The sequence below is a fragment of the Diadema setosum genome, chromosome 2 (genome assembly GCF_964275005.1).
Source record: "Diadema setosum chromosome 2, eeDiaSeto1, whole genome shotgun sequence".
In the NCBI taxonomy this organism is placed as follows: Eukaryota; Metazoa; Echinodermata; class Echinoidea; order Diadematoida; family Diadematidae; genus Diadema; species Diadema setosum.
In genome coordinates this window covers 40755245-40772146 of record NC_092686.1, presented here as the reverse complement: position 1 = coordinate 40772146, position 16902 = coordinate 40755245, and the positions used below count along the sequence as shown (strand labels likewise).

The 16902-nt window shown below is 35.6% G+C and overlaps 1 protein-coding gene across 1 annotated transcript; it reads right to left on the bottom strand.

Annotated features, from left to right (window-relative positions):
• Positions 1–9577: 9577 nt before the first annotated feature.
• On the bottom strand, positions 9578–10885 carry LOC140245063 (protein fem-1 homolog A-like). The gene has a single exon (XM_072324662.1). It carries the CDS (start codon positions 10883–10885, stop codon positions 9578–9580), a length of 1308 nt encoding a protein of 435 aa, XP_072180763.1.
• Between the last annotated feature and the right edge of the window lie 6017 nt (positions 10886–16902).

Sequence of the window (16902 nt, the reverse complement as noted above, 5' to 3'; positions counted from 1 at the left end):
AAATAATCATTTTAGATTAATAATATTAAAGGTAGTAGATCCGATTCGCAAACATCTCCAATATCAGTCAAATGTCATATTAACCATCATGCTAAGAAGGTTTTCTTTGTGAAATTTGGAGGTCAGTGAAATTCAAAAATTAAACATCCGTTAGCCATTGGAAGAAGTTGAGTGCAAATTCAGACCTCAGGCTTAGTGCTCAGATGTTTTCCTATTTGATTTGATCTGTCTTACTGTGCACACTAAGATACATACTGGAATGGTTATTTCTTATCTATTAAATTATAGTAGGTTATTTGGTTACTAGCTGTCTCTGGGCATTCTCGAATTGGGCTGCAAACAGTGGCGTATCTAGGGAAAACGGCGCCCGGGGCAAGCACGAAAATTGCGCCCCTAATTTCTGAAAAAAAGTGTTCAACCCCTACCCCATCCCGGTAGGGACTTTAAACAAAGTCCGCATGATGCTTTTTCAAGCACTTAAAAGGGATCTTTTTGAGGGTGATTTAAATGTAATGAATTTTGATAGATTTTGGCGAGCGAGCGCAGCGAGCGAGCCGAAATTTTTTGTATTTCAGCTTACAAAACATGGAATTTTTGTCATTTTTTGCTTACCAAATCTTACAATTCTAATCAAGATATAGTGACAGCCTTATAGATATCGATTTATACCAAAAGAACTGAGGACTTAAAAAAGTACTCTAAATTAGTGCGCGCGAGTGTGCTGAAATTTGTAAATGTCCTCGTCATCATCACGTATTGTTCTTATATTTTTTTTTTATATAAATTTTGGCGAGCGAGCGCAGCGAGCGAGCCGAAAATTTTTGTATTTCAGCTTACAAAACATGGAATTCTTGTCATTTTTTGCTTATTAAATCTCACAATTATAGTGACGACCTTATAGATAACGATTTATACCAACAAACTGAGGACTTGAAAAAATACTCTAAATTAGTACGAGCGAGTGAGCCGAAATTTGTATATTTCTGCGTCATCATTACGTTTTTTTTTTCTTATCTTTTTTTATTTTTTTCTTGCGCCCCCCTTCCCCGTATGTTCGAAACCGTTGGCGTCCTCTTTTGATCCAATCGGCGATCGCTTCAGAACGAATGAAATTGCAGTCGCTGCTCCGTGTAACATTTTTCCTGCTAAATATAAAATGACATGAGTGAACACAATAGACATTATCATTTTGTCCGCGTCATCGTCACGTTTTGTTCTTATCTTCTTCTCTTGTTTTAAACAAATTTTGGCGAGCGAGCGCAGCGAGCGAGCAGAAAATTTTTGTATTTCAGCTTACAAATCATGAAACTCTTGTCATTTTTTGCTTATTAAATCTTACAATTCTAATCAAAATATAGTGACGACCTTATAGATAACGATTTATACCAACAAACTGAGGACTTGAAAAAATACTCTAAATTAGTACGAGCGAGTGAGCCAAAATTTGTATATTTCCGCGTCATCACTACGTTTTGTTCTTATCTTGTTTGATTTGTTATTGTTTTTTTGCGCCCCCCCCCCCCCGTATGTTCGAAACCGTTGACGCCCTCTTTTGATCCAATGGGCGATCGCTTCAGAAGGAATGAAATTGCAGCCGCTGCTCCGTGAAACATTTTGCCTGCTAAATATAAAATGACATGTGTGAACACAATAGAGACTGCCATTTTGTCATCATCACGTTTTGTTCTTACCTTCTTTTTTATACAAATTTTGGCGAGCGAGCGCAGCGAGCGAGCCGAAAATTTTTGTATTTCAGCTCACAGAACATAGAATGTTTGTGTGAACACAATAAACATTGTCGTTTTGTCCGCGTCATCATCATGTTTTGTTTTTATCTTGTTTGATTTGGTTTTCTGCCCCCCCCCTTACCATTCATTTTCTTTTTTTTTTTCTTCTTCTTCGTTTTTTTTTTCTTCTTCTTCGTTTTTTTTTTTCGTTTTTTTTTTGCGCCCCCAAGGAGTGGCGCCCGGGGCACGTGCCCCCCTTGCCCCCCCCCCCCTAGATACGCCACTGGCTGCAAAGAGATCCACTACCTTTAAGTTAGAAGAGAGATTTACAGTAAATAATGATAAAATAAACAAACAAAAAAGAATGAGTTTCTTTTGTAATACTATCTGACAAACTTTTTACTTTACCATTTTACTTCATAGCTCAGCACTTTCCATTCTCTCTCATACCCTCTTACCCATTACATTTAAATGAAATACAACTAAAATGAGTTTGCGTGCCTGCATAATACTCTTTGGAAATTATAACTGAAAATTTTTTTAGGTTTTGGCTCACTTTAAAATGAGAACCAATAGAACTGTCACAACATGAGAAAATGTATAAGTAATAATCAACACTACATTTCCGAATTTGGCCTGCAAAGAAATCCGCTACCTGTAAGTTAGAAAAGAGATTAGTAAATAATGATAAAATAAAAAAGAAAGAAAAGAATGAGTTTCTACCGCTGTATCCAGAACAGAGCCTGAAACGGTGCAGGCTCAAGAACTCGTTTGTACTATAATACGTCTTGAAGTACTGTGTGATACTGTTGACTCAGACTTCTACAAAGCTGTGAGAATTGTAATCCAATCCGACTCATTTTGTCTCTCCTGATCGTTCGTAAGAAATGCTAATTCATGACCACCTTTTCACAATTTGATTGGAGCATGCATTCATAATGGAAAATAGTTGACATAATAATCTATCCCCAGGCATTATCATGCCAACATGTACTTATATACATGTACTATATCTTTGTGAGACGTAGATATAAAATGTCTCAGGTTTTCGATTATAGTTATAATTTCGAGGAAATTTCTTTAATTCTTATCATAATAAAAACATTATACGTAAACTTGAGGCTATTAGATTTTCATCCACTTACCTCTGTTCCTGTGAAAAAATGCAAGTGTCAACCTCAATGTCATCCACGAATCGCACGTACTCGGGCGGCCAGTGGAAAAAAAAAAAACCACCGGTCACATGCGCCAAGGGCCATGGCATGCAGTGCCAATATAATAATAGCTCGCACAAATTGATACATAACATTTGTGTTTGTGTGCATGGGGACGATCCGATGGTTCATACAACAAAAGGGTTTCGTACAATTATTTTTAACATTGTTAAACGTACTCTTCCACATTTACGTAGCATAATAATGTGTCTTTATATTTATTTGGATTGTTATCTTGAGAATTGCTAAAAACCGTTATTATGAAAAAGTGGACCTTTCAGAATTTGGGGGGGTGCGTACGCACCCGACGCACCCCCCCTGGCTACGGGCCTGCATTACAGCATAATTATCTGAAGACTATGGTATAACGCAACAGTAGGCCTAATCATTATCCAAAATGACGAGTGATATTTACACCCAATGTTTAAAGCACAGATCATGTATTCTCCGTTTCACACCCCAAAAAGAAGCCGATAAATACAAACAAACAAACAGAAACCTTCGGATAAACCCAAGATGTATAGGTATGTGACGGTAGTTTGATTACATTGTAGCTGTTAGAGTCGAAGTCCACACGAAGAACCTTATAGATTGCACCAGTATCTACCCATTTCTAATACTAGTACACCCGTACAATGTACATAACATTTGCATTGTATGTATATTACAATACCGAGGTATACACTGATCTCTTAACTGAAATACAGATGGGTCACTTCAGACTTCTAAGAAAGTTATAGCAGCGAGCTGGTAAGATTGCTTTTTTTTTTTAAAGAAATGATGAGAAAAAATGAACACTACACCAATTACATTAAACCGATAAAATAAAGTAGCTACATCATAACGTATATTAAAAATCACAACACAGTGTGATAAGTACACAAGATACAAAAATTTTAATCAAAAGGTGATTATAACATACAGAGAAACAGGGTATTGTTATAACGAGCTTGACAAACCATGCATTTTACTCTTGCGATGACGGTCACGATCGAGTACAATTGTATTATACGAATATCAACAAATAATGTTTTTGGAGATATTTCCCATAGACAATACAATGTGTTGTAGATATTCCGCTCTCCTGCTATATCCTGTAGTTATGCTAGTCATGGTTATTTCCTATATCAGTCTGTAAATAATGTACATCTTCTAGAATATGCAAAGTGATATGAAACTATTATGTTTTATGATCATAATTAACATTATGAAATATGAATATAATATAATATTCAATTCAATTCAATTCAATTCATTTTTATTTCATTCTCATTTTCTTTCCAACAAAACATAACACGAGGTAAATCAGAAAATCCATCATAAGCATGTATACAGTACAAAGTGCGAAGGATTAACGATATACAACAAACTAATAGAGATGAATCATGTATACATACGGGAAAATACAAAGTTATATTTTGAGGAGGAAATAAAAGAGAACTGAGAGGTCCACTAAAAAGCAGTGCTTGTAGGTTGTGGACCACTCAAGAATTTCTTCCAAAAATACACATACAATTACAAATACATTACACATATGCACAACAACATGGCATAACTAAACTAAGGAGATACAATCGAACGGAATGATGGGACAAAAACAGAATTAGTGGAAGAAAGGGAAAGGAAGAAAGAGAGAAAGAGAGAGAGAGAGAGAAATGAGAGAGAAGGGGGGGGGGGGGGGAGAGGGAGGGAGAGGAAAGATAGAGAATGCCTACACGCTGAACAAGAGAAACGGAAGAGAGAATTGATGAGGTGCTTCGAACAGCTGGTGACTGCACACAGCTGTGTAGAAATTATGCAAATAACATGCCGTATTTCATTGCCTAGTAATGCCGTTTTTCACTGCGTAATAATGAATTAAATAACCGATGATGACCCTCATGTTTGCTGTAACCTGTATAGGTAATGAAAATAAATATCTTAGCTAGAATTTAACAAAAAAGATTTCAAATTACGCTTAAAAATATATAACGATGAAGAATTTTTTATTTCAGGACCTAATGAATTCCAAAATTTAGGGCCGATGTACATAAATGTGTTCTGAGCTAATAAGGTTCTCAAAAGGGGTAAGTGAAACTCATTAGAGCTCCTAGTAGGATAATCATGAAAAGATTGATTTCGTGGAAACATTGAATTAAAAATATTGGGAAGAGCATTTGTGTTATAATTGAACATGAACTGGCCCAGTTGAAAAAGAAACAAATCTTTAATTTTTAAAATCTTATATTCAATGAACAATGAATCTGAATGAGAACGTGGCGAAACCCCACAAATAATACGAAGTACTTTCTTTTGTAATAATAATAATTTATCTAATAAAGTTTGATGGGCGCTACCCCATGCTAAAATTCCGTAATTAAGATAAGGTAATATTAAAGAAAAATACAACGTTAACAAAGACGACGATGGAATGTGAAACTTAAGTCTGTTGATAATACCAATATTTCGTGAAATTATTTTACTTATGTTGATAATATGAGGCCTCCACGAAAGTTTATCATCCACTGTAATACCAAGGAATTTTATGTGGGATACACGTTCTAACTGAGTACCATCAAAAATAAGATCTGTGCTTAATGTTTCTATGGATTTACTAAAAAGCATATACTTAGTTTTCTGAAGATTAAGTGATAATTTATTAGCTCTTATCCATTGAGTCACTTTTTTCAATTCAGAGTTGACGGTGTCAATTAAAGTAACTAGGTCTTGATGGGAAAAGAAAACATTTGAGTCATCAGCAAAAAGTATAAATGAGAGTGTATCAGATGACCTGCAAAAATCATTGATGTAAACAATAAAAAGTAAAGGACCTAATATACTACCCTGAGGGACGCCACATTTAATAAATTTGAAACTTGAGTTATTCTCGTTCAGAGATACATATTGTTTTCGGTTTTGCAGGTAACTCCTGAACCACTCCAAGGCCTTCCCCCTTATGCCATAATGTGACAATTTATGAAATAAAATGTCATGATTAATTGTATCGAAGGCCTTGGAGAAGTCCAGGAAGATACCAACAAGATGTGAATGATTATCTATTGTATGCGCGGCATTATCAATAAACTTCAATAGAGCGTGAATAGTGCTGTGTTTCCGACGAAACCCAAATTGAGAGTTTACAAAAACATTATGAGAGTTAAGAAAATTAATTGTTCTTTTAAATATTAATTTTTCTAAAATTTTAGATAAGGATGAAAGTAAAGAAATGGGTCTATAATTGCTGACATCAAGATCATCTCCTTTTTTAAATAAAGGGACAACCTTAGCAATTTTCATTTGATCAGGAAAAACGCCATATAACATAGATTTATTGAAAATATGTACAAGTGGGTCCACAATTGAAGATATAATACCCTTTAAAATGAAATTACTTATGTCATCATAACCCGCCCTGCGTTTGTTATTCATTCCAGTAACAATATCCATTATTTCATGTTTCGTAGTTGGAACGAAAAAAATAGAACTAGAATTAGATTCACCTAAAAAATGTGAAAAATGTGTATTAGACGGTGGTACTTCTTTCGCCAAATTCTCTCCAATCATTGAAAAATAAGAATTAAAAATATTTGCCATATCACCAGAATCTTCAAAAATTCTATCATCGAATCGAATTTTCGTAATACTTGATTTCTTTTTTGATACATTCATGGCCTGTTTCAATACCTTCCATGTATTCTTCATATCATGTTTATATTTTTCTAACTGAATCGCATAATATTTCCTCTTTTCAAATCGTATAACTTTAGTTAAAACATTTTTATACGATGTATATTTCCTTTTCGACTCTTCAGTTTTTTTCATTTTATATTTATAATATAACCTATTTTTCCTATTCACAGAACGCAAAAGGGATTTAGAAATCCATGGAAGCTTAGGGAATGTTTTATAATTAACTAACTTATCTTTTATTTTAGGTATATATTCATCTAAATTTCTATTAATTATCTCTAAAAAATTATCACATGATACATTAACATCATCATTATCACAAACACCAGACCAATCAACTCTTTCTAAGCTAGCACCAAGGCTAGCTAAATTTTCTGGTGTGGCTCTTCGTCTAGATGGAGGAACATGAAACTTATTAACCGCATGCTTAAGATTAAACCAAGCCATAACTGGGAAATGATCAGTCATATCGGATAAAATTATAGAAGAATCTAAAAATTGTAATAAATTACCAAAAATATTATCAAGGAGGGTGGCGGAATGATTTGTAACACGTGTGGGTTTCGAGATTAAAGGCAAAAATGAGGCTGATAAAAGTATTTCAAGAAACTCTTGTGACATGATATCATTTTTTATCAAATCAATATTAAAATCACCCATTACAAAAACATTTTTATTAACAAAAAGGGGACTCTTTAACACATTTGTAATACAATTCAAAAAATCATTAGGATTAGAACTAGGGGGTCTGTAAACAATACCAATTATAATATTCTTACTTTGTGGAACAGATATTTCCACAAATAAAGATTCTATAATATCATTCATTGAATATAACTCATCGCAAACGTTGTAATCAAATTCATGAGACAAATAAAACGCTACCCCACCACCCGTCCTATTCAATCTATTATTAACAATTAAATTATAACCATTTATTGCATACGGTAAATTAATATCAGATGATAACCATGTCTCAGTTAAACCTATAACTGAAATTTGTTGTTTATTTTGATTATCTAATAATATCTGTAATTCATCAAAATGCTTATTGATACTCCTGACGTTTAAATGTAACATAGAAAAAATATTTCCAGAAAAAATTTTTCACGATACCTTTAAACTGATCAACTGTAACATACTTAGAATAAATTTGGGCCGGATCATATTCAAAATCAAAATCATTATATAAATCTTGTGAAGACGAATTAACATTATTGGCAAAACAATTATCAATAAAAGCAGATGAATGTGAATTATTCCGACTTGATTCTGTAGGGGAGTGCCTAAACAAATCAAAGAGTTCATCATCATCAAGGGAATCAAATGCTAGGTTGGGTCTATTAGCCATAATGAAAAGCAGGATCTACATAACAGCATATCAATTGGTGAGGTTGCAAGAGAAAGACATATTCTGGCATAAGTGAAGCACAAACAATTCCGAGTTCATGGAGAGTACAGCGAGTAGGCAAACACAAATAAACAAAGAATTCTGACAACATAAACAATGAACATAGAACACATAAACAGACTTGAATAAGTGTATGAGAAAACATTAATTTTCAGCACAAAGCATAATATGTCTGCGTTGCAGGTCTCATAAATTAATCTTCTTGTTTTTCTACATGGGACATTGGCTATCCTCTTGACAGAATATGGATGTAATCAAGGTGTCGATAAAAATTGTTAATGGCAAACAGATATTGCAGAATGTTGGGGTTTTTTTAAATAAAAAATCAAGATACACATGAAAATGAGCTATAGCTTATCATGCTAAGTGGATGAGTAATAAACAGATTAAAGCTTTCACGCAATGAATCCATTTTGGGAGAAAAATATACAAAGAAAATGTATATGATTTGTGTTGATCAAAAGGAGCGACAATGTGGAGGCCACAAAGAAAAGAAAAATATATGTATAAAATCGCACATTATCAACTCAATATCAGAATAAGTTTACACATGTTACACAGCACTGTTATTTCCAATAACAATTCAACAGTAAATCTATTCTGATCACTTAAAAAAAAAAAAAAAAAACTTGAACTGCATGTGAATAATAATCAATATATGTAAAAAAAAACCAAACAAACAAACAAACATGCAATACCCTCAGAGTACATCGTTAACCGACAAAACCCGTACACCTGTTTTGCAGTCAATCACCTCACAAATGATTGTGCATACAGCCACGGTGCAAGTCATTGTGCATGACCGGACGGCCGCGCACAGAGTACAGTCGAAAAGGTAAGTGTGCCAGAATATAACAGTTCATAATTGAGATATCATATTTCGAGCACTGGTCAATTTCTGAAAGTTTTGTACATTTTCATAACATTATGAAACATGAATATAACGGTTCATAATTGAGATATTATGTTTCGAGCACTGATCAATTTCTGAAAGTTTTGTACATTTTCATGATAATGATGTTTATGCACATGCGCTTGCAGACCGAGAACATCGTGAAATCAGTGAACGATATTACTATATTTGATACAATCATGCCATCATACAGGTAACAATTGCGTTAACACTGAAGTCAATCTTAACATACAACTTTACTGCATATACTCTAGAGCCCTGTAATGTATAATTATTATACTCACACCTCCAGTATGATCATCGTATAGTGAAAAAAGCATAATTGTTGTTTTGATGCCGCTCCTTCAGCAAACATGATTTTTTAGACTATACGTATGTCATTTACTGGCGAATAGCCAGCTCTGAGTGTTTCAGACTTTCAATACAAACCACAAATACCTAATAGAGTAGTTGATGGTGTCTTCCCGAGAGTAAACCCGGGTAAACCTGAAGTCGACATCATTCTGTTAGAAAAAACCTGGTGACGACGGAAACCTATTACCTGTCGTAATTTATTTTGGATATTTGTAAATGTTATACAATAATGAAATCTATAATTTCCTTGACGTCTAATACCAAGTATAGAGGAGAAGCTGAAATTCGCCTAATTCTTGACAAGTGACATGATCCTTTGTATCGATGCAGGAATCAGCCCTGCCCTTGATTTCGCTGTATCGGAGAATTTCTGTAGGATCGTGCAGATGATGTCGCAGATCTGTGGATCCAGGCCACCCTCGGCGCGCTGAAGGTTCAAGGCATGTTCCGTGATAAGAGCTGCTTTCTCGAGGCGATCGTTCTTGACTGCCTTCTCGGCATAGCGAATCAGCTGAGGCCGTAGATACAACTCTTGAGCTGCTGGTGTAAGGAGCCTCTCCCGTATTAGCAGGGCCTCTACCTCAAGAGCCTCAGAGTCCCCCTCGAGAATGTCTAATTCTGACATTGTCACTGTTTCGGACTGCAAATCATAAGCCATAGCGGGAAAGCACAGCAACTTGATGGCAACTTCTGCCGTCGATTCGGCTCGAAGTGCCATGGCACGTCGGAGATACTGGAAGCCGAGGGTCAGGTCACGGTACGAGTGTACCCGATGATCTCCTAGGATCAGGGAGGAGCCTGTTAGCTCCAGTGCACAGATAATGTCTTCCGGAGTATGTTTACTTTCTCCAAGTGACAGTATGCTCTCTACGTCCTTGTGTCGCCCAAGTACCGCCATCTTGGTCAAGGGCGTCAATCCGACGTAATTTTGATGGAAGATAGCTCCATGTTTAAACAACATTTTACCAAGCTGATCGAACCTCATCGGCTGAATCAAGTGAAGCGGAGTTTCACCGCCGAAATCTTGAACATTGGGGCTTGCACCATGCTCCAGAAGCTGCTCAACCATTGTCGACTTTCCATCGATACAGGCAATCATCAGAGCGGTTCGTCCCTCATCGTCCACTTGGTCAACATCGGCTACTTCCTTCAGCACTGTCAGCAGGCTCCAATAGATGCGTTGACAATTCGAGAACCAGTGAACCAACGCATGGAACAATAAATCTTTGGAGCTGTCTGCCCCAGCATCAAGCAATGCCTTAGCAGTTTCAAGCTGACCGTTCTTGAAAGCGTGATACAGAGCTCCGCAGAAGATATCCGCCACATCAAAACGCACGCGATCCTCCGCTTCGATCTGCAGTGCACCTCGAGCGGCAAGGAATCTCACCACCTGGGTATGGCCGTTCCCTGCAGCCGCCGAGAGAGCGTTTCTCCCGTCCAACTCTTTGTACTGCCCCAAAGCCTTCCACTTTTTACGCCACCTCAAGGCTGTTTTAATTTCATCCTCACGTCTGCTTTGGAAGAGAACTGAGAGTACACGGTCATCCCCTCTGTCCGAGGCCTCAAAGACTAGCTTCCCGAGACAAGTTTCCGCCATTCCTGCGTTTAAGATCATGAATGGATGACATTACCAGTTAAACACACTGCGACATGGATAAATGAATATGTATGTATGTATATATATACATTGTATATATATAAAATTATATACATATATAACGTATACATGCATGTGCATATACATATACATATACATATACACTGTACGTATATATACATGTACATATACATACAAATACATAAAATGTTACATTTTAATCTACATCAGAACAATAAAGAGTATTAAAGTTCACAGCACATTTTCAATCGAAATAGAATTATATTTTAATAATTAAAATGAGAAGTTTCTGCAGAGTATCTGTCTTAATCATTAATTCAACAAGTTCGATCATTTAGCACCTATAGTCTCTCGACCAGAGGCTGAGCATTGGTTTACCTAGTCCTTCCGATGTATGTTTATTGATTGCTTCACTCAGTTTCAAGGGTGATGAATCTGATATTTAAAGAAAACATACATGTATTCAAGATGGTCGCCAAATGAACGCCATGATGCCTTTATATTTCGTTAAGAGGTGAAAATTGGAAATGATGATAATTATGTAGGTTTTGCCTTATTTCGAAAATGCTGAATCTGTACTTGAACGATGCAACTTTTGCACCCCTGAGGATTTTGAGATAGTAAAGATGGCTGCCCCCTCAAAAAAAAAAAACCGAAATTTTCATATCTTTCCTTACTTACGAATGGTCAAAAGTTGAGAAGATTAAATAGTTTTACCTAATTTTGCGGGTACAGAATCAGAATCCGGGTGTTGGTACTCTTGTACTCTTGAGGATTTTAAGAAATCAAAAGTGGCCGCTAAAAATTGAAATTGTAAGTGTTCAAGTTGTTACATTTTCCTTATGAAGAATAAAAGGCCCAAATCTGGTTGAGGATGGTTAAGATGTTAATCAGGATGGCCGCCATAATGGCTACCAAAAATATCAAATATCTGTCAGCCCTCAAGGATGCAAGAATATCATTGCATCAGATTATGATTCAGCACCCTCAAAATAGGGTAAACCCATCAATTTGCAATTGGTTAACAAATTGCCCTACATCGACGTAAAGAAGCGCCTAATTAATCAGTGTTTAAAGCAATAATGATCTAATTGAACACACACACACACACACACACACAGGCATGCTTACTCGGGCTGGGTGGTTTGAACAAACTGACATGATCACCGGACAGGCGTCTTATCAGCACAGGAAGTCATCGGCTTAAATTAACGACATTATTTTTTTTTTCCTTGGGCAATATGAAAAACAATGATTAATTCAAAACAGGGCACTATGTCAATCAGTTGCAATTAATCGATTCGACGAAGGAACTTGATCTACCTATCAATTGCTATTCAATTTATTCGACCATTTATTCATTAACTTTTATATCGGAATTGCAATTTTGGCGGCCATCTTGGATACCTCCATGACCCTCAGGTGCAGCAAGAGTTGCTTCAAACCGAGTTGGATTCAGCACCCCCTGAAGAAAGGTAAACCATCAATTTATTTTCGATTTTTCATCATCTTTGATAAGGAAATGCTTACAATGACTTTTCACTTTTAGGGTGGGTATTTTCATGGATAGCCTACTCTAAACCCTCAGTAGTGCAAGAGTTACCACACCTGGATTCGGATACATTTGGATGGGATCCTCCTGAATACTCCCACACTGGAGTTTTAACTGGCATTACCCTGGAAGTCGAGTAAAACCATCCAATTTTTTCCAAGTTTTTATCAAATATAAGGAATAATGGGAATTTCCATTTTCGGCGGCCATCGGGGACAGCCATGTTGAATATCTCAAGACTTGTTATAAAGGATGCAGAGGTTGCATCGTCTGGATTTGGTTTCAGCATCCTCGAAATAGAGTATATAAGGCTTATTTTCTGTTCATTTTCATTTTCCACTAGTTATCAGGAAAATGTTTAGGAATTTCAGATTCTCAAAACCGTCATGTATTCAAAAGTTGCATCATCCAGATTCGGACTCAGCCCTTTCGACGTAGGATAAAACCGTCAAAAAGACAACAACAACAACAACAACAACAACAACAACAACAACAACAACAACAACAACAACAAACAAACACACAAACAAACAAAAAATCTCGTTCGGACTGTAAAACAAGGTTATAAGGGTCAAAATCTGACTATGACACGTCCATTGATAGTATTTTATATGGCGATTTGGTGCTCTGATGATTCATAATCAGTTGCATTTTCTCTTCAGCATTTCAGATTCTGTGAAGAAGATAACGTGCTAGTGAATCACTCCCTTGCTTGCAGTGCGCTTGAAACCAATATTTTGCACGTAAATGTGGAAGTGGTTCGAAACATTATCTCATGAAAGAACCCACAAATTGGTCAGCCATGGACATGACATTGTAACTAATATGCTACGTCCATTGTAGAATTTAATACACACACACACACACACGCACACACATGCATGCAATGACTGGACTCATGGAACACACACGTATATCATTTCGTGTCAAAGCAATGCGGGGTGCATCTCAGTGTAAAAAACAAAGGTCTAATTACGGAGGATCAACTTACTTGAGTATACTGTATTATAAGTTTGTATTCATGGGGAAGTACACACTATTAACACTGACAAATAAACACCCTCACCCCTCTCACTTTGGTGTACGAGGCTGCCTTTGATGAAAGAGAGAAAGAGAAAGAGAGAGCAAGAAGAAGCTGTTTTACATGCATTCATGCAAAATAGGCCTACTTCCCATTTCATCGGTGGAAATGACGCCGTTTACTGTTGCTGTTAGCTTGTTATGGAATATCATAATGAACAATCTGAGAGAGTTGTTTGATGATCAAACTAAAAGACTCGGTTAGTTTGGTCTATTTGAGGGTGACAAATTATCACATTATCTTTTGTTTTAAGAAGCGGTCCATACATAATATTTCTAAACTTGTGTCTTGAAGTTGTAAATATATTAAAGGTACGTCTAAACTGAAAATCTATACCCTTTTTTTTGTGAAAATCATCTTTTTTTTTGTGTGTGTGTGAAAAGCATTGGATGCCTCAAGATTAGATCACGCTTTCCTTGACTCTGCTTTGGTAGAACAATTGTTCAGTATGGATGTCACAAAAATGTTGGTAATAAGCAATGTAAACACAAGTACCGACAGCATTTGTATTTTCATATAGAGTATATATAATCAATACTAACAAACATCTTTGCAATAACGCTGTGTAATGATTGTGTACACATTCCTTTCAATTTTGCAAATATATAAACAATTATAAAATGATGCCACATTTATTCTCCTATAAGAAGTATTGTTATACATGCTCAATAATATGACTGTAATTGAACTACCACTTTTTTATATTATAATTCCTATGATACCAGTAAGCCTCGAGTATAGAATTGAATAGACCTCAAGGTTGCCAGTTTATTTGTGAAGCCTATGTACAGAGTATTCCATTAACAATACCTTTAACCGTGTCCTTGTGTGTTGGATAGTTTGCCATATAAATATTTGTTCCCTTCAGATTGAATGGATGTAGACGCTTATGGTTTTTCCGAAGAAAGGAATTTTACTGATAGAATAATATAAATCATCCAAGCTTACATGCACATTCACAACCGCTTCACCAGAGCATGGAGCGTGTATAGCTCTATGATAAGAGCTTCCTTTGATCTACGTATGCATGTCTCTATACACGTCTGTAGATTTCCCGCTGGCGTTTGCTTAGCTTGATATAGAGTAAAGGTGTTTTTCTTTCCAGTGGAACAGTTTTGCATATTCCACATGAGAATTATATAGCCCAGTAGGGAATCTTTTCAAATTATTTTGCAGTCTCCCGTTGTGTGTTCATATCGTATTTTGTTTATTTCATTAGATTTGCAATGGTAGGTTTATACAGTTCTTGCAAGTCGTCGAAAACGACTGATGGGGTCTTAACGTTGAAGACAAGGAAATAGTAATAATATTAATAACTTTGAAGCTCCCAAGGAAAAAAAAAACCCAAACTATTATACACGAATATAATCATCGCCAGTACCTGCAGCTTGAGTTGGAGTGAAAAGGAAGCAGAATGTCCGAAGAAATGTCTGCTTTCTTCAGTGGGGAAAAGAATCCATCATGACAAAAATCACGTCTAAAGTCTTATACGCGCTTATGTCTGTGAAACCGGCGGTATGGCTCATCGGGCATGGTGTTTATTTGATTTTTTTTTAATTTGGTTTCTGAATTTCCTTTTCATACATAATAATGTATGTATTCCGTCACCAGAGTCTCTAACGTCACATGAAACCGGTTTGAATATACTTTAGACTCGAAGACTGTAATTCTTAAAAAAAAATACCATCAAAGTATTTGATGCAACAATCACCTTTTCAACAAAGTATTTCCCCTGATAGCAGAGACACGTCAGAATGACGTCAATTTCACTTCAGCGCTGTCGTCAGAAAGACGTAAACCGTCGACAATTTGTCTTATTTTTGCTCAAATGGAAGACATCATAAAGATCTCAAATTTGTGAAGTCTGTCTGACGTCTAGGTGGTCATACAAAGACGTCTTAATTACGTTTAAATTACTACTTTAAAGACAAAATGTCACGTCAGAATAACGTAATAAGCATGTCGTTATAACACGTCAATTCACGACATTTGGTACAGAAAGAAGACGTCTTAAAGACATCTTTTTGACGAAAAAAAAATGGACGTCATTTTGACGTCGATTTTTAAGCCGACACAGATTAATTAGTATATCATTACAAATCTGATAAAGCTGTGGGCATCTTCACGTATGAATCTAACCTGACCTACTCCTAAGGTCCTAAGTCCTATACAGTCCGACCTCTCCTATCCGGCTTCCCTTTATCCGGTTCTCTATATTATCCGGATGCGATCTCTGCTTGATTTTTTTTTTCAATCTAGTATTCACGGGGAAAGGGGGATTTCCAACTCAAACACAGTTCCTTCACAAACTCACATTAATTACAAATAATAATAATTGCATATAGCGCTTATACCGGTGTTTCTATAAGCGCACAAAAAGACTAAAATACAAAATAACATTAGGACAATCCAAAACCAAAATTACAATTTTAATTACATTATTCCTAACAAATTGATTTCATTTTGATAAAAACCGCCTATATCATTTTGCGCTGACATCAAAGAAAGAATTTCAGTGTACGCTACCTTCAAACATAAGAATAAAGTACAATTTCTGACACAGTTAAGTTTAAACACAACATAAATACTGTAATTATTAATATTTGTTCCGTATTTCCACTAGTTTTTGCATATTAGATTCAATCTTATGAATATTCATGATCGATATAGAACCAAAAGAAGCCAAGTTCCAACTGGCATTAGAACAGGAATCAGATTTAAAGTTAGGTTTATGATTTGAAATAATACACAAACCATTTTTTGTTGTCGACTAACACCCAAGGAAGGAAGGCACGCGTGATTTCCTGTCTCGTACGTTATCATACAAACACACACAAAAGAATAGCGTAGGCTTATATCATACACATAGAAAGTGATAAGATTATGGAGCTATAATAGCAGTTCACCCATATGAACTTTATGAACTTTGAACTATAACCCGTAATAAACATAATACAGATCTATTCTGAAAGAAAATGAGAGCGAGGTTACCGCTGGTTGTTGTTCACTAACAGTAAAGTTTCTGGTCATAATCACTAACTTGTCAGAAATTGTACACTTTATTGTTATGTTATTCAAACTTTCAACTTGTGTTATAAACATAGTAAATTCCGTTCTGTAATTATATTTAGTAATATTATGTTTGTTTGTTATTTTGCATTTGTTTATTTAACACATATTGTATTATTGTATATATGTTTTTGTAGTTAATGTTATGTTTAAGTAATTTTTTGATTCATAAATGAGTATTGTATTATTTAAGGTTAGTTGAATTATTCAGTATGATTTCACACTGCGGTTAATTTTGCCTGAATGTTGTTGTTACACATTGTTATTACAGATTCTGAAGGGGGCAATCAGCCC

Bases quoted from the DNA above. Each gene is read 5' to 3' on its own strand.
- LOC140245063 (XM_072324662.1), bottom strand. From the start codon at position 10,885: ATGGCGGAAACTTGTCTCGGGAAGCTAGTCTTTGAGGCCTCGGACAGA.